General features: G+C 40.0%; 2 protein-coding genes across 6 annotated transcripts in view; both read left to right on the top strand.

Annotated features, from left to right (window-relative positions):
• Positions 1-1446: 1446 nt before the first annotated feature.
• Positions 1447-10711, top strand: tra2b (transformer 2 beta homolog). Of its 3 annotated transcripts, none has more exons than XM_080412578.1 (9): positions 1447-1568; positions 3302-3507; positions 4001-4137; positions 5602-5764; positions 6231-6419; positions 6532-6647; positions 9923-10051; positions 10170-10243; positions 10376-10711. In XM_080412578.1, the coding sequence occupies exons 2-9, from the start codon at positions 3373-3375 to the stop codon at positions 10384-10386; spliced, it is 954 nt and encodes a 317-aa protein (XP_080268704.1). In that variant the 5' UTR covers positions 1447-1568; positions 3302-3372; the 3' UTR covers positions 10387-10711. The 3 variants fall into 3 exon arrangements, with proteins under 3 accessions (XP_080268704.1, XP_080268703.1, XP_080268705.1); XM_080412577.1 differs by having other exon boundaries at positions 10167-10243; XM_080412579.1 differs by lacking the exon at positions 3302-3507 and having other exon boundaries at positions 1453-1568; positions 10167-10243.
• A 2895-nt stretch (positions 10712-13606) lies between these two features.
• igf2bp2a (insulin-like growth factor 2 mRNA binding protein 2a) overlaps positions 13607-23194 on the top strand; it is a 56281-nt gene continuing 46693 nt past the window's right edge. Inside the window, exons 1-2 of one of the 3 annotated variants that reach the window (XM_080412900.1) lie at positions 13607-14489; positions 15722-15782. In XM_080412900.1, the coding sequence (XP_080269026.1) occupies positions 14315-14489; positions 15722-15782 (236 nt within the window). In that variant the 5' untranslated portion in view covers positions 13607-14314. Of the gene's footprint in view, positions 14490-15721; positions 15783-20710; positions 20887-23194 lie in introns of those variants that run through there. The other 2 variants (XM_080412899.1, XM_080412901.1) reach the window with 2 other exon arrangements.

Genomic DNA, 23194 nt, shown 5'->3' with positions numbered 1-23194 from the left:
CCAGCAGCTGTTAAACTCTTACTAATTTATACTATATAGGCCACAGGGTCTTACCAGTGTTGCCACAAAAGAAAAGTGATTTTCAACCTCAATTATGTTTTACACAAGAACATCATCTGAAAACACAACCGTGTTTTTTTTCTTCCTGACTTTGTCTCCTGCTTTTCACTGTCTAAAGTGAGTAGCTGCAAAGGTAGGCTGGCATGGCCAGACTAATGACAGACTAACTATTTCTCATTTCTATTTCTCAGGCAGATTTGTCTGGTTGGCTACTATGAAGGAAGCTAATAATGTATGCCTACAGGTAGAGAGAGACAAATTAGTCAGGAAGTGGTAGCACAGGGCTATGTAGGCTAGCCTATGCCCATTATGGCACGGTGATTGATGAGAGTGAGACACAATGGCAGAGATGATGACACATAGCTTACATCTTTCAAGCCATCCTCATAATAATGTAATGAACTCTGGGTTCAACTAACACACTAAGAAGTGACAAGTGTGGCACTCCCGGGCACTCTGTGCTTGAGGGTGTTCCAGGGGGTACTCAGCAAATTGAGGAACAGTTTAAACACTTAAAAACCTATTTTATTTTGTGGGTGGACCTATTTGAAAATACAACACCAACACTAAATGTGGAAATTGGACTCCAACCGAACCAACTCAACTCACTAGAAAGGGACTGGGGGAATTACCACTATATCATGTTTTTACTCCACTACAATTTTTACTTACTTACTTACTTACTACTATCTACAATTACTTTGTAGATTTAGAATACATACATATTTCAGCCATTTGAAAATAGCAGATCTACAAGCTCACATTGTGTCACGATGCGAGGCATTGTGAGATTTTTTTAAACATATTTTGAACTTGTGAAATGTGATATTCTGCACAATGAGTAGGCCTACTTTTACTTTTGGTACTTTACGTATATTTTCATGCCAATACTTTAGTACTTTATTCAAGTACATTTTGAATTCCGGACTTTTACTTTTTTCTCTTCTACTTTGACATTGCAGTATTGATACTTTTACTTAGGTAAAAAAATTGAATACTTTTCCCACCACTGTGTGTTGGTTTGGTTTGGTTTTTGACAAGCGATCCCAGGGGAGGAAAGCAGCCAGGAGCAGGAGCGGGCGTGTGCTGCTCAGTGTTGCCATGTCCGCTTATTATAAGCGACGTTGGGATTGTTTTTCTGTAAAGTCGCTTCAACTCGCTTGTATATTGGTAGTTGCGGGTTGCGGTTTGGGGCTTATTTTTAAGTGTAGTTGCTTATTTGGGTATGTTTCCCAATGTAGTTTAAACCAGCGGTTTTCAAACATTTTCAAGTCAAATAGGAATAGCCAATGTGTTTTAAGTGCTCATGTGTAGCCAATACGTTGCTTCTTTTGGGCTTGTTTCCATAGACCTTGTTCCTTATTTCACTCACAAAATCTGGCAACACTGGAACATACAGCTACAGCTGGTTAGCGACGATCAAAAAAAAGAGTCCACGTCTCGTTTTTATTTATTTATTCTATAGGCTGCAAGAGATGAGCGATAATAACGAGAAGGGATACGATCGGGTGCGTATGCATTCTGTTTAGGCTTGTTTAACCAGTTGTCATCATTGGCTAAAAACAAAAAAACAAAAGCAATGTTTGATCCTTTTACGTTATTAATGCTGTGAAACGCCCCCACGTCCCGTTATTAGACCGATAGAGGAGATATTGAAAGGACGTGGTTGAATGTTGTTTATGAACAAAATTTTAGGTTTGGTTAATTAGATTAATAGACGATCCACTGTGCATTTGATATTTTATATTTAGCTTAGCGTTAGTATAGGCCCAATTTAAGGCCCAGTCGCCATGTTTTGTAATGGCAAACATTAAACCTACAGCATTCACATATTAGTGATACTGTTTCATCCTGTGGTGAGTTACCGTACATTATGTAACGTTCACGCCATAGGTAACTAATGTACTGTCTCGTTGTAACCAGTGTTGCCAGGTTTTTCGAGAGAAACAAGCAACCAAGTCTATGAAAACAAGCCCAAAAGATGCGAGCCCTTCGCCCGGCTTTAAACATAAGACATTGGCTATTTGAAAATAGCCGATCTACAAGCTCACAACGTGTCTTGTAGATCTGCTATTTAGAAAAGAAATGTGGAATATTTTTGAAACATTTTAACAACACAAATCTTGTATGGGGTGGGTCCGCAGACAAATATTAATTTGGGGGGTCCACTCCTTGACTTGAAAATGTTTGAGAAACACTGGTTTAAACAACATTATGAAACAAGCCCCAAAAAAACGCAACCCGCAACAACTACCAATATTTACAAGCAATTTACAGAAAAACAAGTCAAAAGTCAAGTCGCTTATAATAAGCGGACATGGCAACACTGGTTGTAACGCTAGGCAACTATAGTATTTATAGCCTAATGGGTAGGAGGACATGCCCGGTTCTCTTTACGCACTCTGATTACGCACGGCGCAGCAGTTTCTGGCCATGGTGTTGGCTTAAGGCATTACTTTCAGTGGTGGAAAAATTACAACATTTTTTTTTACTTCAGTAAAAGTATCAATACTGCATTGTAGAAATACTCTGTTACAAGTAAAAGTCTGGAATTCAAAATTTACTTGAGTTAAAGTACAAAAGTATTGGTATCAAAATTCAAATACCAAAAGTAGAAAGTAGCCTATTCATTCTGCAGAATGTCCCATTTCACAAGTTTTCAAATGTATACAAATCTTTTGAAAATAGCAGAGCTACAAGCTCACAATGTCACAATGCGAGGCATCGGCTATTTTCAAATGGCCAAAATGTGTATAGGCCTGAAGTGGTTAATGTATGTTTTGTAATAATAATCCAAATCTACAAAGTAACTCGTAACTAAAGTTTTCAAATAATTGTAGTGGATTAAAAGTATAATATTTGCCTCTTGAGATGTAGGCCTAGTGGAGTAGAAGTAAAAGTACAGAAAATTGGAAATACTCAAGTAAAGTAAAAATATCTCAAAACTGTACTTGAGTACAGTACTTGAGTAAATGTACTTAGTTACTTTGCACCACTGATTACTATAAATGTCATTATCACACTAGAGTGCAATTTATTTCATGTACGGTTTATTTTCCCATATAGGTTTTTATAGAATTGTGTATTTTGTAAAAATAATATTACATAACAATGTTGAAGTTTTAATGTCTATGTGCTCCCATGCATGCAACAAGATCACACATTAACACATTTTAAGTTGAAAAGGGGTTGCAAGTTATGTTTGTAGTCATATATTCTTCATCCTTTCTTTTTCATAAAGGTTAAGGTTGGAAGAAGAAAAATGCGGAAGAAGTCTCATGTCAAGTTTATTTTCAATAATATGAAGCTCAGATGTGTGAATGCATGCTAAAACATGACGAGGGAAGAAGTGGTGGGCAATGTGTGAAGTATGGGGAAGTAAGAAGAATTAAGGCATTTGAAGAAAGAAGTTACACAAATGAAGTTAAGGAAGTAATCTGGGATAAGGTCACTCATTTTTAGTATGTTTGTCAAATGCCTGCATGTTTTTTTTTGTTATTTTTTTACAGATTACAATGTAAACTGAATTTTAAATCATTAATATTCTCACCTGACAGATTTATTTATTTATTTTTATGCATAGGCTATTTTTTATGATATTACTGTCATGGTATCCATGTCTACTCCAAAACAAATAACACGTAGTCCTAAATCCACAACTCTAAGTTCTCTGTTCTACATTACACACATTGATTGATTAATTGATTTTATGTATGTACTATCAAAAACAACACATAATATATAAAAAAAACTGAAACAGAAGAGAATCCAGAGGAAAACATGTTAAAGCGAGAACACTTATTTCCAAGACTGTCCCAACTCCCAAGGCTAGCCCTTTTCTTAAAAAAAAAAAAACTAAAATATTGAGAGACACATTTGAGATCTACCAATCTCCTTTCACTGACTCTGATAAGAAGCATGTTGGTGTGTGTGTGTTCAGGAGTCACGCTCCGCATCCAGGAGCGTGAGCCCCCGGGGCTCAGGGAAGTCTGCCAGCCACTCTCCGGCTGCCCGCTCCAAAGAGGGCTCACGGCACTCCCGCTCCAAATCCCGCTCTCGTTCCAGGTCCAAGTCTGGGTGAGTCGCAACTAATGCCAATTAAGTCAATCAGGACTAACTCTATGCTACATTTGTAACTATCAGAATCACTTTGTCTGCATGTACTCTTCTAATACATGGGAATTACTCTTGGTGACATTCACTGGGACATATCTACTACTGGGTTAGTGATGTAAGTCCAAACCAATGCTCACTGACTGGATCAAAGGCCTCGCTTTTAGCAAAGTTGGACAGTGCAGTGGCTCAGGGGTAGAGTGGCCGGTAGAGCGGCCAGTTCGATCCCGGGCTCCCCCAGAGTTAGTGTCGAAGTGTCCTTGAGCAAGACGCTTATATAAATGCACCATTTACCATCTGAAGATGACATGCAAGGCTCTCTAGCCAAACAGCACTCCTTCCACAACCATGCTGCTGTAAAACAGGAGCATGTGATTATGCTACTTTTATTAACCAATTTCAACCTGGCATCCCTATTTTGGGCAATCATTATAGGCGAAGATTTTAAAAACGACAAAAACGAAAATCAGCATGTAGTTGTAGATGTCTATTTTTGCTGTTCATCAGACAATGATGAATACAGTGCTTTAAGACGCACTCCACCCAAAATCATGTTTTTCTAATATGTTTTTGAAGCTTATTTATGAAAATCCTGGTGATTTATGGCACTCTGCTTTTCTCTAAAGCCATAATATGGATTTTTACCTCCAAAACTGGCCTTAAGACCGCCCTCTCTGTGAACGCAGGTGTTGGACGTGACACGTGACTCAGGTACTTCGTTCGCATCACCAGGGACACGCCAATCAAATCCTTTTCAAAGGCTTGAATATACAAAGCGTGCCTCACGGTGCCTGCAATGCGCTGCATAATGTATCCAGCCTCTGATTGGACAACAAACCCACCCACTTTACAGGAAGAGTAGGAAGCAAACAGAAGCATGTGAAATAATCTATAGTCAGGCAGATCGCTGCGTATAATTGAATGGTAACTTGATTGTGCCAAGCCATTTCGCTCGTTGTCGGCTGTGATTGTGTAGAAACCCAGCTGACTTCCTTCTAGGCTCAGTTAATGGCCAATATAACATGACAGGCTTCAGACGCACACGCACACTGTTATTATTCTATTAAAGTTTGCACAGAATACAACCTTTATTCTATCACTGCAATTGATAATGTATAACTTATTTATTATTATTATTGTGGGGGGTTCTGCATGTTGATTCCAGGGATGTGATATATTAGCATATTCATGAGGGGTTGTTCCTGCAGGTGTGGCATAATTAATAGATCCTGGAATTGTTAATGAGGGCACAGACAGAGCCAAGTTCAAGGTGCTATAAAACTCCTTTATAGATGTTTTTTGGGTGAAAGAAATACTTGACAGGGGCATTATTGGTCAAACATTTATATTTCTGACCAAGTTTGGATGTGCGAACTGCAACTAGTGGTTAAAAAATATATAATGAAGAAACCAATTCCCCTAATACAGGTCTCACTCCCACCGCGGCTCACGCAGACACAACAGCCGATCTCGCTCCGGCTCAAGGTCCAACCGACGCCACTCTCGTAGCAGGTCCTACAGCGGAGAGCGTCGCCACCGCAGCCATAGCCGCTCGCCCATGTCCAACCGCCGCAGGCACATTGGCAACCGGGTTGGTGCTTAATTTAGTATAGCATTAACAGCCTAGCTTGATTTTGAAGTTAGTGTTCTATATACATACTGTAGGCCTACATCCTCCTGAACATATAAATGTTTTCGTTAGTGTAAATGAGCTGAAAATGTACATGTAATTGCATACTGTAGGTCATTGCAGAATATAGAGACGTTTTATGTCCATTGTTCAGTAATAATTAAATAACATCTGTACTGACATGTGGACATGCTGTATATTGTATATTAAGGTCCTTGTTAAATTGAGTGAATATGAAATTATTTCTCCAAGAAGGAAAGTTGAAAGGCAATGGCTAGGCCACAGTGTCCAGCAAATCGTTGTATTTCCAGTACACAGAATCAAAATGGCCAATACAGTTTCTTTTGCAGAGATTGTGCAATGATTGTCTGACTAATATGAATAGTTGAAAAATAGTGGTCTCCTTAATGAATGCTTAAAATTGCAGGCAAATCCAGACCCTAACTGTTGCCTGGGAGTTTTTGGCCTGAGCTTGTACACCACAGAGAGGGATCTGAAGGAAGTCTTCTCTAAATATGGCCCCTTGGCAGATGTGTCCATCGTCTACGACCAGCAGTCCAGGCGATCCAGGGGCTTTGCTTTTGTGTACTTCGAGAAGAGAGAAGATGCTAAAGAGGTAGGAATTCTATAAACGGCAAAGAACATTGTCAAACTCTTTCCTAAAGTGTGTTCTGTACCAGAAACCTGAGATGTATGGAGCTGTAATAAGCATCTGTGTGCCTTATCAGTCTAAGGAACGAGCCAATGGCATGGAACTAGATGGCCGTAGAATCAGGGTGGACTTCTCCATCACGAAAAGACCTCACACACCAACCCCTGGAATATACATGGGCCGTCCAACATAGTAAGTTCTCTGTGGAATAGTAGGCCACTAGGCCTACGCTCGAGGCTGACAGTAGCTAATGGTTAATTATCTTCCACTAGTCCATACCAGCGGATATGAGCAGTCATAGTATGTGCAGTGTTTGGTGCACTGTGTACATGCATAGCATTTGTATTGCTGAACATCCCTAAACAAAGTAGTAGCACCATTCAGGTGAACGATTATTATTATTTTATTTTGTAGGCAGGTCGACCCGCAGTGAATGCTGCATTACCTGGGGATGTGCCCAGGCAAAGTATTTGCAGACTTTTAGTTATGTATGGGCAAGGCGTGTGTTCCTATGGGTCGATGTCTGCTTAGCTGCGTCAGTTACAACACACACACACATTTGAAATATTTATTTATGTCCACATAATAAGAAGTACAGGATGTACAAAGGACATAAACACTGCCAGTGCAGTCAGATGAAGGGAAAACAGTTAGTTACAAAGCGCATGTAAAGCAGAGCAACGTTACATACAAAACAAAAGATGGCATACTTGTCGAACACAGCGGACAACAATCATGGGTAAAGGAAGCAACGCCTCCTCCAAATTGAGCGGCTTCCTATAATAGCTGATATTGAGCAGTACCTTTCTAATTGTTTAGCCCTCCTTTTGGAGAGGCCGGCCATTTGCAGGCCCCTTACAACCAACTTGTGCACGTGCCCTAGACTACCAAAGATAAAAATCAAAAGTTTACATCTAGCTGAGAGATGGTCTGCTCTAGCTGATGATATGTTAGCACTTTGGTTAGGAAGGCTGTAATCAAAAGACACACACACACACACACACACACACACACACACACACACACACACACACACACACACACACACACACACACACACACACACACACACACACACAGTTCAGGTCCACGCGTTGTGATTGACAGAGAGAGGCTTTTCTCTGCAACCGTGAGTGAGGTCGTCGCAGAGTCATGGACCCCAAGCGAATGCTTCAGGGGTCCGTGGACCCGGAGCCGCGGACCCCCAGCGAATGATTTGAGGGTCTGTGGGCCCGGAGTCGTGGACCCCCAGCGAATGCTTTGCGGACCACTTGGGGGTACGCAGACCCAATCCTCTGCTGCATGTCGTCGTGGACATTGTATCAATGTCAATGAGTAAACAACATACGCTAACGCTGTTAGCACCAACATCTAGCATACTCTGGGGACCCTGTTGCCGTGCATGGCCGTGCATGCATGCGTACTTGGCCACACATGCGTAGTAACGACAAAAACTCTGGCGTAGAGTTAAACAGTTTTGGAAAAACGCTATTAAACAGCTTCAATTTGGGAAAAGGTGAAAAGTATCATTCAGAGTGTCTGCACATGGTAATGATCATTGCCTATGTGCAAGTTCAGATCAATTGCTGAACGCACTGAGGAGAAAAACCTGGTCAGACAGACAGAGGTTTGTAGAATTATAGTAAGGATTATAGTAAGGATAGAGAACCCTGGATGCTTATCACTTCTTAAAGGCAGTGCCATGGATTTTGTTGTCTTTTCTGTTTTTCATTTGTCTATGGAGTCAACATTAATCCTCTAGTCTAGACCAGGGGTTCCCAACCTTTCTGTTACCTCGGACCGGCTCACAGTTCATGAAATGGACCGGTGGGTGTCTGCTTAAACCCAACCAAACCAAAACAGAAGTTGACTACTATTTATATATTATTATACTGTATATCATTATACGATGTTTATCATGTTATACAATTGAGCTATGGAGTTATATACACAAGAGGACAATTATAAAGGTAATGTTAACTCATATTTATTTAATGTCTCAGTCTCAGAAATGACTTTGGACAGGTGGAAAACTATAATTAAACTTGCAGAGTGATGCATTACTTTATCTGGGTTACACCTTTTGATAGTTGTACTTGAATGTTGACATTAAATAATAATCCCGCTATTATTTCAGTACCGTGAGAAAATACAGCTTTTAGTCAGTGACAGCATACCTCGGCGCATGCTCGAGTCTCGATGCTGGTTGAAAAGACTAGGATAAAGATACCAAGGATTTGTCAATGATGTCACTGTCATCGTGCAACAGTGAGATCGAGCATGGACATACGTACACCACATGCTCGATGTTGGTTATAAAAATACCAAGGATTCGTCAGTGATGTCACTGTCATGCAACAGAATTGTTCGCCTGTGCATATAACTAGGAAATCTAGGCTGCCTTCTCTCGGCCTGATAGTACATGTCCCCCGGCCTGGCAACTGTCTGGGAATCGTGGGTTGGGAACCTCTGCTCTGCACCATGATGTGTAAAATGTCTTCCCTGTGTACTGTATTTTTGGTTTCTTTTTCTTGTAAGCTGCAAGCTTTTCTGGCAAACGGGCGAATAGAAACAGACTAGACCCCTGACGTATCATGACCACCCATTCATATTAATATAGAATCACGTAATTCTAAATAATATTGTTATGTCAAATGTGAATGCACCTCATCAACCAGGATATGTTTATTGAAGAAAATGTGGAACCTCTTGATAGTCTGTGTAATCAATGCATGTAAAACGCTTTTGTGAAGCAGTTTTTATTAACAGGAGAAATGTTTAAAGTGCACTACCAGAGCTACAAAGAACCGCTATCTTTGCCCTCATTTAGTATGCCAGCCAGGTTCTATGAATACACTAATGAGGCACACCCCTGGAATCCCATTCACATAATGATCAAAATAATCATCCATTTAGTCCACTTGGTTCGAGACCTTCACTTTCCCCTTTCTAACTCTTAATACATCCATATTCTAACTGCTAGCCACACAAGCACGCACAAAGTCACATGTGCGTGCTTGAGCACGCACGCACGCACGCACGCACGCACGCACGCACGCACGCACGCACGCACGCACGCACGCACGCACGCACGCACGCACGCACGCACACACACACACACACACACACACACACACACACACACACACACTGTACACACACACACACACACACACACACACACACACACACACACACACACACACACACACACACACACACACACACACACACACACACACACACACACACACACACACTGTACACACTGTACACACACACACACACACACACACACACACACACACACACACACACACACACACACACACACACACACACACACACACACACACGCACACACACGCACACACATGCACTCATACACTCTTACGCTGTTAGCACTTGCATGACTTTTGATCAATCTGTAGTATGGAAAATGTATACATGATTTATCTTTGGTCTAGTGGCGGAGGTGGCCCAAGTGGCCCACACCGCCATTCACGGGACCACGACCGTGGTTACGATCGTGGATACGACAGAGGTGGCTATGATCGTTATGATGACAGGGACTACTACAACAGCAGATCCTACAGGTGATAGCCACCGTAATTCTCAAGAGATTGTTCTCTGGATTCCCAAAGCATTTTCTTCTGAGCTGTGCACAAATTAAGTAATTTTTATGTTAATTTTTATGTTTTCTTGTTTCAGAAGGCGATCTCCTTCACCATACTACAGAGGGGGCGGGGCCTATAGGTCCCGTTCACGATCACGATCCTACTCTCCTCGTAAGTACCTTTTTATAAACGTTATCATATGTATAAATATGATATATATACATATATGATAGTTCAACGGAGCATTCAAATAGTAGTGTAGTAGTGTAGTGATTTCCCCATTAATTGTGTTTCATTTCACAGGCCGTTATTGAAAAGCACAGTCGAAGTATCAACCCATCCTACTGGTGTACATGGCAAAATCGTCCTCTTCAAAAATAGGAAATTTTGATTTATACAGGTGTAATTTAGCTAGCAAGTGTCCCAATATGTGTAATTGTATTGAGATTACCTATGTCAATATAAATTAGTTGAGCTGTCCTGTTGTGTTTATAATTTGTTTTATTTTTTATTTTATTTTTATTTTCTGTGGCAGACCTGACATACCAATTTGTCGAATTTGTCGATTCGAATCGAGACATTTCTGTTCTCCAGTCCATTGTGTGTATGTGATTAAAGGAAGATGTCAGTGTTTCTAAAGGTTTGTCTCTTTAACTTTATTTCTACTTTAATTCTTTTACCTCTGTCCAGTTGGCATTTCATAATAACTTGATTATAATTGAAAACAAGGTTTACTTATAGATCTGCAGTATGCACTACTGAAATGATGTTGCCTGACACTGTTTACCTAAAGATTTACTGGATTAGTTACTTTTCACTACAAAATATATCCCTGCGGTTTTGGTGCAAAGACTACATGAAGATTCAATATCTAACGTCTGAAGACATTTGAATAGAGTTTGCATTGGTATTATTTGAGATGTAATGAGTTAGCAAAGTTTCAGAAAACTAAGATTAAGCCTACAAGTTAGTCAAGGCAAGTAAAGTTCTGACATCCAATATGCCCTTGATTAACCACTAGGGTTAAAGTGGTTTGTCCCAATTTTGTATGGACATGTCATTATTATATAGGCTAAATCTAAATGTTGAAGTGATTAACTGTCCCTACTGCAATCCCTGGTGTTGGTACAGTGTGTCCTGTACAAGTGTGATTGTGGTCACTATGCTAAAGTAAGGTTGAAATGAAAAAATATGCAAAAACATGACAAATTCAGATACATCTCTTAGAAACCTTAAGTTACAATTAACTGGCTTGAAGCTGACTTTCATTAAGCCCATTTTGTTTTCCATTTAGAGAATGATGATTATCATTGCGGGGATGTGCTATAGGGCTTTTTTGATGATAGTTACAGGCAACATTGTTGGCTTATTCTCCTTGGAAAATGTGTCATTGTCATGTAAATTGATTTAGACCCATATACGATTGACTTACCAACCGCTAACAAATATTTTTTGTATGCTTCACTATATATGCATTATTTTTCAGGATCTTAAGTCTCACTGAACATTTGAAACTGATGAATGTGAGTTCCATTCATGTTGGATGATGATGAGCACTGCTTCTCTGGTCTGGTGGTGACGGATTGAAGGACAGCACCACCCCCTAATGGACATAAAGACTCCCTGCCCTAGCTGATTTCAATGTGTAAATATCAGTGTTCCTTGACCTACTGCACCCTCAGTGAGGGTCCCTGACCATCCATCACCAATGAGATTTGACCATAATAGCTCAATGGATTTGACTCGTTTAGTTTTCAGTTTATTGTATACATACAATGATGCATAATCAATTAATAATACTTTTGGTAAATTAAATACTTACACAAATACAAAAAATGTAAACAAACATTGGTCATTCGTTTTTTTTAATTAAATACCGCAGTGCTGCTAGGAAGAAAATGTGAAAACAGCATAGCCTAATCAAACCCACGCACTCTCATGGACGGCGTCCCAGACAAGCATGCAAGTCCCTTTAACCACCTTCAACCCCTGTCACTTAAACTGCCATGGACATATTTGTTGTCTAGCTTTAGAATGTAATACAGCTCCACATTTGTCTGTTTTTATTTGTATGTACTTTTAAAGTAGCTAATACAAGTGTTGTCAGACTATAAGTTAGGACATCACTGTGTTTGCATATCAGCAAAAAAGTAACAAGATGAGTTGTTTTGTAAATATCGCATAGTTCGAACATCCTTCCATTCACCCTCTGATGTAAACAAGAAATGCAATGAAGTTTGTCGAATTGTCGTTTTATTAAATGGCAGTGATTAAGACTATATATCCCATAGCCTGAGGGGACAATGTCGCTGTGATTGGAAAGTTGGTTGTCAGGCAACCGCTGTGCGTTTTATGTAAACATAAGTAGCCTAGTCATTACTTTGCACACACTAGTTCTAGATACTATGTTTACACACACCCCAAAATAGTCTGTATAAAGCTTATCTGCACCTCTTTCGAGATCTCGGAAAAAATACAGGAACATCCAATGTATTTTACAGTCTACATTTACAACACAATTTGACACATTTGTCTCTATGTTTTTATTCTTTAAAATAATGATATTATTATTAAAGTTGTCCCGTCAATCGTCATGTGTTGTTGATACTGTGTACAGGCGCGTTTAGCGGTTGCTTGACAACCAAATATCCAATCATAGCGCGATCGTCCCTCCAGGCTATGGGGTTTACTCTACCATAGGCAATCTCTCCGCAACAGTGGGGTGGCAGTAATGTTCCAAGGCACATGCAAGTCACAGAGACAAATGAAGAGTAAAGGACTGCAAAGGCTCCTCCCATAGAACATACTCCTAGTGTAGCCTATGTCTGTGGTTCTCAACCTGTGGGTCGGGACCCCCATATGTTGTTTTTTTTTGGGGGGGGGTCCCCAGATGACAGTGAAATGACAATTAAAGGACCTTTAAGACCTTTTTAATACCTAAAATAACTTACCATTACAGCATAAAAAGTAATCAACAAACTACACTATAAAAACTGCATGGTCAAACATTGGCCAAATTGTCAAGTAATATAAGAAAAGGGCAAAACATGTGCGAGGAGTTGTGAGCTTGTAGATCTGCTATTTTCACAATATTTACCTGGGGGGTCCCCAGTTCAAATATGATTAATTTGGGTGCTCACTGCCTGAAAAGGTTCTACACCCATCTATACACCCATACAATATATAAAAAACTGTAGCATGTCTTGTGTAAAAACCCATCACATGTCCTGTACCAAATTGATAGTGTACCATAATTTGAAGGTCCCATCAGAAAAAGCCTAAAGGCAATTTGTATGCCATAAATCAGTCATATTCTGTAATATTCTGTAAGTAATAAAGGCTACTTGACATGACAGTGGGCCTATAGCCTACTGATTATTAAATCATTGACTTGTCAAGCAATATGGTGCCATGCACCATAAACCTAACTAAAGTGAGTGTGACTAGTGAGGAGGACAAGTTTCACTAACCTCTGTATCAGTCATGAAATTTGAGATTGATAAGGCACTTCAAGTAGGAATCATTCATTTAATATTCATCATTTAATACCGCCATACATGATGTAGGTTAGCTAACAGTAACACAATGAGAAATTGTCATGAGACTGAGAGATAGGCTATAGCCTACCTTATGATCTCAGCAGCAGTTGGATTAGTAGCCTAGAGACGTTGGCCTGTGTAGTCAAATCCATATTGCACATAATTTAAAAGGCAAACTATATGGATAAGTGTCCTACAGTAGCCTATGGTGACAACGGCAGCACGGGACCTTTTTCCCCAGACAGTAGTCTTTTCATGCCGTAGCCTAGAGACCCAAGGCACGGCCCTTATGATTTGATGAAATAACCCCTCTGCCTTTAGCCCAACCCTTGCTGAATTTGCCCAATGATCATCATGCCACTTTACCCTAATGCACTTTCTATACTGAAGCACGAGTGCTCAAGCCCACATGCACCTCCAAACAATTTTTCTGATATTTTAAGGCACATTTTATTTAGAGGCGGCGCTTGTTGGCTCCGGAGTAGCGTCGTAACGACACTTTTTTTTCAATCCCAGTTAAAAGAGTTTGACCAGGGCAGAGTTGGTGCTGGGGGTCGCCTAGCCAATATCTGGGGGGTGATTGCTGTTTTCAAGCAATTTTTTTTTTCTATTTTATTTTTTATTTTATTTTTTGTTATTTTTCTACTTCTCTGAATTTCGTCTCTCTAGATTTGATACCATATCGAGATTTTTCCTTTAGATCATGAGCAAACTATATGTTGGCAATTTAAGTCCTTCGGTCACTGTCGAGGACTTGAAGCAGCTCTTTGACGAGAGGAAGCTTCCAGTGGCCGATCAGGTCCTACTGAAATCCGGCTATGCTTTTGTGGACTTCCCCGACCAGAATTGGGCCATAAAAGCTATTGAGACTCTTTCTGGTAAGTGCGGACTTGACTACAAGGATGATGCTGCAGTGACAGAAATGCACACCAACTCAGAAATGGACAGACCATAGCAACGATAGGAGTAAATAAATGTGATATAATCATATAAGCTTTGCCTTACCAGTATTTCGCTCGGGACAGTGTTCGGTTTACGATCACATCACTGCCAGAGTTTAGATTAACGCTCAGTCATAGTCAAACAAAACTGCGTAAATTGTGCACCATAGAATAGACTCAGTGGTATAGTAGCCTGTATGGCAAAAGAAAACAGCACTCGTCGTGTAATTAACTTGTAATACCTATATATTTGTGAGATTCCGATACTGTGGGGCGCTACTTTGCAATCACCCATTGGAATATATGGGATGGTCTGATGTTCGGGTAGGCATAATTATTTTTCACTTATTTTTTATCTTGATTTTTGTGAAAAGAACATACCAAAGTAACCGGAAAAAACTTGCCAAATCCATGTTCCTATGATGCCTGGGTATGTTTTTACGAGGTGTCTTGGAGGTAGGTGATGGGGGTCCGGAGGAAAGAGCTAATAAACAGGTAGCTGGGGGGGACGAGGTGAGAGACCCGTTCCGTGCTACGCCAGGCCACTTACACATAATAGTAACGAAAAACGAAAACATGTTGTCGGCCCAACCTTGTGCAACAACTCATCCGAGCTTTGTCAACACGAATAATAAGTCATACCTATAAGAACAGGTCATTCTTCTTTCAAAGCCTCTCTTCTTTGATCTTGCATTCTTTACTGGGGAGAAGAAAAAAAAATACTCTCATTGCAATGAGGGTTGTGGGAGTGGAAAGCATGGCTGCCCATTCCCCCCATACTATAAGCTTATCAAGCTTTTGGCGCCGATTTCCTGAAATGTGACTCACAAATTTTAACACAATGTTTTTTAATCAAACCGTAACGGCTTTGCCCACCACGCCACAATATAAGTGACAGTCCATTGGAGGTTGTTTCGGGGCTACTGTTGCATGCTGAATGTGAGACACCTACTTGTGAAGTGATTATAAGTGTTACAGTAGGCCTATACCAATCATGTCAGTGGGCACACCATCATGATGCACTCTGACAATGGCTTATATCGCTCTGTGTGTGTGTGTGTGTGTGTGTGTGTGTGTGTGTGTGTGTGTGTGTGTGTGTGTGTGTGTGTGTGTGCTCATTGTTGTCTCATGTTGGAGCTAATGTTACAATATCAATTTCGTCCCTACAGGTAAAGTTGAATTGCACGGAAAGGTGATAGAGGTAGACTACTCTGTTCCCAAAAAACTAAGGTAGGCCTAATAATGCATCTGATACACTTTTTTTGTCATGCTATTATGTTTTTTTTCCTTTCCCATATGGTTGTTGTGGCTGCCACTGTGAAATATGTAATGTAGCAGGGAGGAGCCCCCCCCTCCTTTTTTCTCTCTTTACTACCTTTCATTTCATCTGCCCATGAGGCTGTTGCTCTCTGTCACTGGAGATGTAAGAATTTAAATTCTGATTTAAAAAAAAAAAAAAAAAAAGAGAAGGAGAAAAAAAAAAGCATATGCTGAACAACATACACACGTTACAGAATGTGTGATTTGTGTTTAGGCCAATCCCATTTTGGGCACTCTGCATGGATCTACACCAAATTATAAAGTCCCAGATACATGTGGCTTATTGGTAGCCAACTCCCATGAGCTACACTTTACACATTCTGCAATGCACGTACTGTACAAACTTTGTGTCATCACTACAGCACTGCATTCTGAGATGCACATGATGAGACTGTGTGCATGTGTAATGTGTGTGTGTAATGTGTGTGTGTGTGTGTGTGTGTGTGTGTGTGTGTGTGTGTGTGTGTGTGTGTGTGCGTGCGTGCGTGCGTGCGTGCGCGCGTGCATGAGAGAGTGAGAAAGCTGAGGGGTAGGTTGTTTATTAATCCATGGGTTACGCGAAAATTCCAATTAGGCCCATTTTATTTATCATTCTGTGTATACATCTAAATTAGCCTACATCACGGGCTATTATGTTCATTTGCAGTTTACAGGCAATGCCTGTAGCCTATATCATATAATTGAATATAAACTGCATTATGCTATATACGTAAAACATTCATCCACGATTGTAGCTATACAGACTATACTTTACATAATAGACATTGATATTTTCATTATGAGGCCTAACGCGTGGCTCTCAGAAAGAGTACATTGCGTGACTAAAAGGTAAATATTCAAGCCCCTTGTGGAGGACACGTGACCAGTTCTTTATGTGATTCCACACCCCCTCTCCTCCTAGTACATGGGAGACTTTCCTGTAGCAGCCTGTTACAGCCCTCGTCCGTTTGCTGTGTTGCACAGGAATAACAATAATAACAATACAAAGGTGGTCAAGTGTTTGTTCATATGTTTATCAGATTGACTCGGTTGTGTGGCATTCCGTAGGGTAGTTGTTGGATTATATATATGCTACACAACTGCGCCACTCCCCACAGAAATGCGCACGTAGGCCATGGAAATGTTTGAGAGAGCCTCATAATGGCTGCCATGATGGCCCATGGAGTCTTGCGGCCTGCTGCACTCAACGATTAGCCTACAGGGCCAAAAAGCATGGCTGTAACAATTGAATGAACCAGACGCTCATATGTAGGCTATGCCCTGTTCTGGCTGCAATTTGCAGTCTGACACTGACATCTTGCACGCTTATTTAAATGTGCGTAAAGTGTTTCTGGCCATGGCTTAGTTGTGTTGAAGTAAGATGACTGCTAGCTACAGGTGTTAATTATTAGATGCTGCAGAATGAGTGAAATGTGTGTGCAGATGTAGGGTGAGCATGGGTGTGTGAAAAATGTAATTGTAAGAAGACAGTATATGAATGTTTTCTGTTAAGCAGAGGTGATACTGACTGATGTAAATTTTTTTTTTAAATGGCAATCAATTCAAAATTGCTTTTGAATTTGTAGCAATTTTGAAGTGATTGCCATTTTACACCATTTTCTTTTACACAACAGCTACAAAGTCTGGTTGTTGTTCACAAAGTTTGTTCTCACATTGCTAGCTAAAAAAAAGTTATTATTTCATTCTCCAATTCATTTTTTGCAAAACCTTTTGATTTGCTGTAGAATATTCTTTGTCTTTATCCATGTAATTTAATTTCTATGAAATTCATGCAAGTTTCGAATGTGTTTTTTGACAATGGAGTTTATTCACATACTCTATTGAAAAGATATTGCAATAATCTGTGATGCACAGATCTCATCTTATGCATTCTTTATTAAATTAGTTTCATAATACACTATTTGATAATTATTTATCTGTCAACTAGGCATTCTTTGATGTCTTTGATGTAAAATATATGTCATTAAGGTAGTGGCAGCTTGGGGAATGACCAAACTGATATTTAGATTTAGTTTGTTATCAAGAAGGTCCATGAACAGGAACTTCTTTCACCTGTGGGCCTGCTGGCAGCTCCTAGCTTGGTTTTAGACTGTGTGATTTTAGTTGTGTTTTGTGTGTAGGTCCCAGTGTTTATGTTTTTGCTACTTGTCTATTGTAGTGTGTTCAAAGGGGTGCTGTAATCAACATTTAGACAACAACAGTAGACTATTATGTCTATTTTAGATTAAAATACATTTGATTGATTCGGATTCTATGCATGTAAAACATAATTTACAAATTAGGTTATATTCTGGGTCTCTTTGGTATATTTATGAATTATGTTTTGGGCATATATCAGTTGATGGGAGTGGGTGTCCCAGTTATTTCAGTGACAGCTGTTTTACATTCTGAGAATTGTTAAATCTTGGGGATCATGCCTTCTTACATTTTATTAATAGGTTTTATTTGTAAAAGCTGTTAAAAATGTTTTAATTAAATGCACAATAATTGTATACCCTCTCTCATATTCTAAATTGAACATTTTATATGAAGTTGTTCTAATGTACTAAATTCATCACACATTGATTACTATAATTTGATCACTCTTATAGTGATAAGTCTTATACTCTATACCTCTATCTATACTTAGTTAATTTAACCTACATTTTTGTGACTGTCATTAAGCATTCATTGCCCAATTTGATAACATTAATTTAAACACAAAATCAAATGATAAGCATAATGTCAATTTATTGTCATAATCATAGATATTTGCGTAACTTAAAGTTAAATATTTTTATCTTGTGATGTACTTGATAGAGAGATATTTTTATATAATTAAATGTGCAGATAAAACACAAAATTTGAGCAAAATAAAATAAACGTTTTGCTCTGTAAAATGCTATAAAGGTTTGTAAATTTGTTCTAGGCTAAATTTGACTAGATTATGTGTTTTGTATGTGATGTTGTGCCATGATTTATTAAAGTCAAACACAAACATTATGATTTTGAACATAATTACTTGCACAATTGATCTAGGATGAGTTTCTCAGCCAAGAGTTAATTATTGTTGAGGCAGTATTACTGTTGTATTTAATTAATTAAATGATTAATGTTTCTAACAGAAATCAGTTATTACACAAGTAATTATGATGCATTATAATATCTACACATCTGATATATTTGGTGAATGTGTTACTTATGCTACAAAATGAAATGTTTCAAATCACGATGCAGTCTGTGCTATAAAAAGGCCCTTGTTGTTGTTGTAATTATCAATAAGACTTAACATTAATATATTTTATATATGCTTGCTGTGTAGTTTAAGTTGAAAAAGGATAGAGAAGGTTGAAAACAGATTAAGAGTCTGATCAGAAAGTTACTTCAGAAACACAAAGATGTGTCAGTTTACATGCATAATGCAGCATTTCTGAATATCATAAACTTAATTATTATATGTGGCTTTGAGATTGCTTGCTCTGTTGCTGCTGTTGTGCTAGATTTTAATTACCGAAATAAAATCATTATCCTTCCATACCTTAACCTGCCATGAATATGCCATACAAACTGAGCATACAGTAGCATTTGCTGCATTCTAGTCCCTAACTGTATCACTAATGGAATCAAATTAATTTAGATTGTATTAATTTGATTACTGGGCCAACTTCTCCCTTAAAAATGTCATGAACCACACATGGCTGTAAACATCTGCATTGCACCACAGTGCACATGTAGATGTGTGTTGGGTTTGTCAGAATACACTGAGTCATAACAGCGAAACACGATAGCCATCAGTTGATCCACTCCGAATCCATTAATACTCCCCAGTTGATCCTGGTGTGGGGGAGCTCTCCAAATCAGACTTTGGTTTTGTCCGGAGTGAGAGCAGGAGTAGGTATTGCACTCCTCTTCTCCTCTCTGCCTCTGCCCCCACCCACCCCCTGTAACCTTCCTCTTGACTCCGGCTGCTTCCGTTCACCTGTCTTGTGAGGAGGGCTCTGCCATTTTTAGAAAGCACAAAAAGGGATACAATTTGTAAACTGAGTGGAACAGATGAGGCTCTGGGCCCAAATGTGTCCCTCAAGAATGGTTGTTTTCTGCCCTAAAGGGCTTTGTTGTGGCCAGTCACTGTAAAATCCAGTGTGTCGATTTAACTCAGAATTCATTTGATGCAGTGTAAAACTTGTCCTTTGGTCCGCCTCTGGGCTTGAGCTACAGTAGAAAGGTAGACGTTCAACATGTTGGACTCATGTTACTTTGACTCGGCGCCTATCTCAATATTAAGGCATCTAGGTTGAGAAAGACTGTCAGTAAATGACATAAGCGGGCAACTTAAGCAGGTGGCAGCTCATTGCTTGTCGTAGAGCAGATATAGGCTTGTAATCTAGGAGCTTAATGGAGAATGTTCAAGCTAGCACACCCTGCAGTATGATTTAATTTCTACTTTCTCACAAAAGCAGGGAGCTCTTTAAGTGACAATAGCTTTAGTAAAACAGGGTACATAGCCTAGGGGGAATGACAGAATCAGAGCGCATTGTGAATTCATCATGTGTCTATCAGACCTCTTGGGGTTGCTGTTTAAGCTCTTTGATTTGGAATATCCTTTCTCAAAGGCTTGGTCGTGCATTTGAGTAGCAGCTATAGAATATCTGCTTGGCAAGGTATCGTTCCATACCAACCTGTTGCATGACTAATGTCCTACCGCATGACAAAACTCGTTAAATCCAGGAAATAAGCATTCAGCTAGGTGGCTTAAGAACAGGAATGACTAGGTATGGAAGGTGTGGCTGTGTTGAGAGAGATTTCTTTGACTTGAGTCCTCCTTTGACTGTCCTATTTCACTGGAGGTGCTAGAGCATTGAAACAGACTCAAGTAGGGAAAAGTGTAGCAGGACCATTCACTGTGTTCTTATGGCTGGTTGGAGATGCTTTCACCTGAGGGGAAGTGACAGAATTGGAGCAGCCATTCCTGATGTGCTTGGTCAGTGACAGATAGCAGTTTCAGCTGAAGATCACCGTCCAGACAAAGGGACATGTGAGCAGAGAGACTCCCACCTATTGTATTTGATTGTTCTTATTACAAAAGTGGTGGAAATAGTACCTGTAAAAGAAAGACTTAAACAATCACAGAGATGAGCGAAAAAGCATCAGTGAGCTAATTTGTCTTGTTGAGATATTCTTTACAGTCTTTACAGGGAAGCCATCACTCTCACCTCTGTGAAACTCATCACCATTCATATCTGCAGCAAGGACAGTTGTCATTTTAATCATTTTGGCTAATTTGTTATGTTTTGAGGATGCTGCCGTGGTAATTAGTGCTTGATGAATAGCTGGTATTTAAATTATGCTGCATCACTATGAAGGAATATGAAATCATTTTTATGAGTAGTACAGTGTTTTTTTTTAGGGATAAGTATTTTGAAGTGTAACAGCTGCTTCTCTGTCCGCCATCTCACTCCATCACTTTCCAAGTCGCTGTGTCTGTCTCTTGTGGATATGTGTTACTGTACATGTTCACGCACAGCTTTTTGAACCCTCTAGCCTAGGAGAGAGAGACAGAGAGAGACGGAGAGGGTGTGGTAGATAGCAGATGATTGGTATTGCCTACATGCCGGATATGAAGCTTTGTGTTTGTCGGTCCTTCAGCGTGCCACCGTCATGGTATTCCCAGTGTGTGCCCAAGGGTGTGTCTCCATGCGAGGGTGGGCAGCTGAGACACCCAGCAGGTGGCAACTCTCACACCCCACACTCGTGCAAGCAGACCCCGAATCCTATATCAACACCATCTGACCCACTTCCCCTGTGGAAATCTGTATCGCTGATGGGTCATGAACAGGTGAAAGGAATAGTATGTGGAAAACCCTCGACAGGCCTTGTCACAGGTCTATACAGGTCAATATTTACACTCTGAGTTAAAGTAACACTGAGGATTTTGCAGTGCTTATATTCCTTACTCGCAGCTGGTCTTACACCAACGTGGATCTTGGTGTGGACATGAGATTTATGAAATGGCATTCACTGACCTGACACTGGAGCGCCTCTCAGTATGTTCATTGGGAGTCAGTTGTCCTTGTGCTTGGTGAAATTGGCTCAGAGCCTAGTATAGAGGCGTGTGTGTTATTGGCTCAAAACGTATCCCAGATCAAATAGGCATCTTCATCTGTTCTTTCAGACCATTTGCTACGGTCCTTTCCTTAAGTACCCATCTTATTTTCATATGCACTGTGCGTCAGTGACATTTCAGCAATGGTGAAAGGAGTATTATGTGTGTGTGTGTGTTCTCCCTCCAATTCCACCAATTGTAATTGTGCAAACTACGTAAGCAGCAATGGAGTCATTGGGCAAATGTGTTTTGGCCTCGGCTTTCCATGTAGCAGTAGATGTCAGTACATGAGATACATAGTGTGAGTCTGAACGAGCGAGATAAAGACTGTAATTATGCATGCCTATGTGTGTATACATTAAGGTGGTTCTGTATTCACTTCCAGCTGTTTCCCAGGTTAGAGAATCTCTGTGTTGCCATGGGAACCAGATATAAGTGTTTTTGCTACACTCATAGGAGGTGGGCTAAAAGTGTGATGGATTTCAAGACGTAAAATCAAAGCCAGTTAGAAAAAGGGACATAAGTGTAGCTGCACAATGGAAAGTTATGGCCTTCAGATTCTGCCTTCAGGGAAAAGAATCAGAGTTTACTGTGTTTACTACCCTGTGTTTCTTCACACAAGTTATCATTATAATATATTTTGATAGTATTTTCACAAGCCCATGATTACAGGTTAAGGTTGTTGTGAACTACTGTGAGTTTAGGGACCCTGTAATTTCCACCCATTCCCAGGAGAGTGGCGTGAATACGGGTGGCGCTTTTGGCCAGAGTGCTGATTTTATATGACAGTGAACACATATCCACAAAAAAAGTGACTCAATAAAAAATGTCCTTTGAATTGAATGTTATCACTGAAGCATTCACCCACTCACTTTCTTTTCTGCGCATGAATCAGGCAAAATTGCTGAGTGGTCTGCCTATCTATGTCACAGCCCCAGCCCTTTTTGTGACCTTTTGTATTCATAAACCCACTCTGAGGCAAGATTTCCATCCTCTTCCATATGTATGGAATGGAAAGGCAGGGAAACTCCCCATACAGAACAAATCATCTACAGTATACAGTAACCGCAGCTGAGCCTCCAACACAGGCTGGAGGACAGTCTGATCATTGTTGCTTCCTCTGTTTCACTGTGCTTCTGACGGAAGAGGAAGACCAGGGGAGGACTTCCGAGTCAGGGTGGCTAAACGTGTGAATGTGTGCGCGTGCGTGTGCGTGTGTGTGAATGAATCTGTGTCTATC

The sequence above is a fragment of the Gymnoscopelus braueri genome, assembly GCF_963280865.1.
Source record: "Gymnoscopelus braueri genome assembly, chromosome: 18".
In the NCBI taxonomy this organism is placed as follows: domain Eukaryota; kingdom Metazoa; phylum Chordata; class Actinopteri; order Myctophiformes; family Myctophidae; genus Gymnoscopelus; species Gymnoscopelus braueri.
The sequence above is the reverse complement of the archived record's forward strand: the minus strand, read 5'-3'. Positions and strand labels throughout refer to the sequence as shown.

Bases quoted from the DNA above. Each gene is read 5' to 3' on its own strand.
- tra2b (XM_080412577.1), top strand. From the start codon at position 3,373: ATGTGTGAATGCATGCTAAAACATGACGAGGGAAGAAGTGGTGGGCAA. The intron at 6,648-9,922 runs GTAAGTTCTCTG...TCTTTGGTCTAG, and splicing joins TACATGGGCCGTCCAACATA to TGGCGGAGGTGGCCCAAGTG. The intron at 10,052-10,166 runs GTGATAGCCACC...TTCTTGTTTCAG, and splicing joins TACAACAGCAGATCCTACAG to AAGGCGATCTCCTTCACCAT.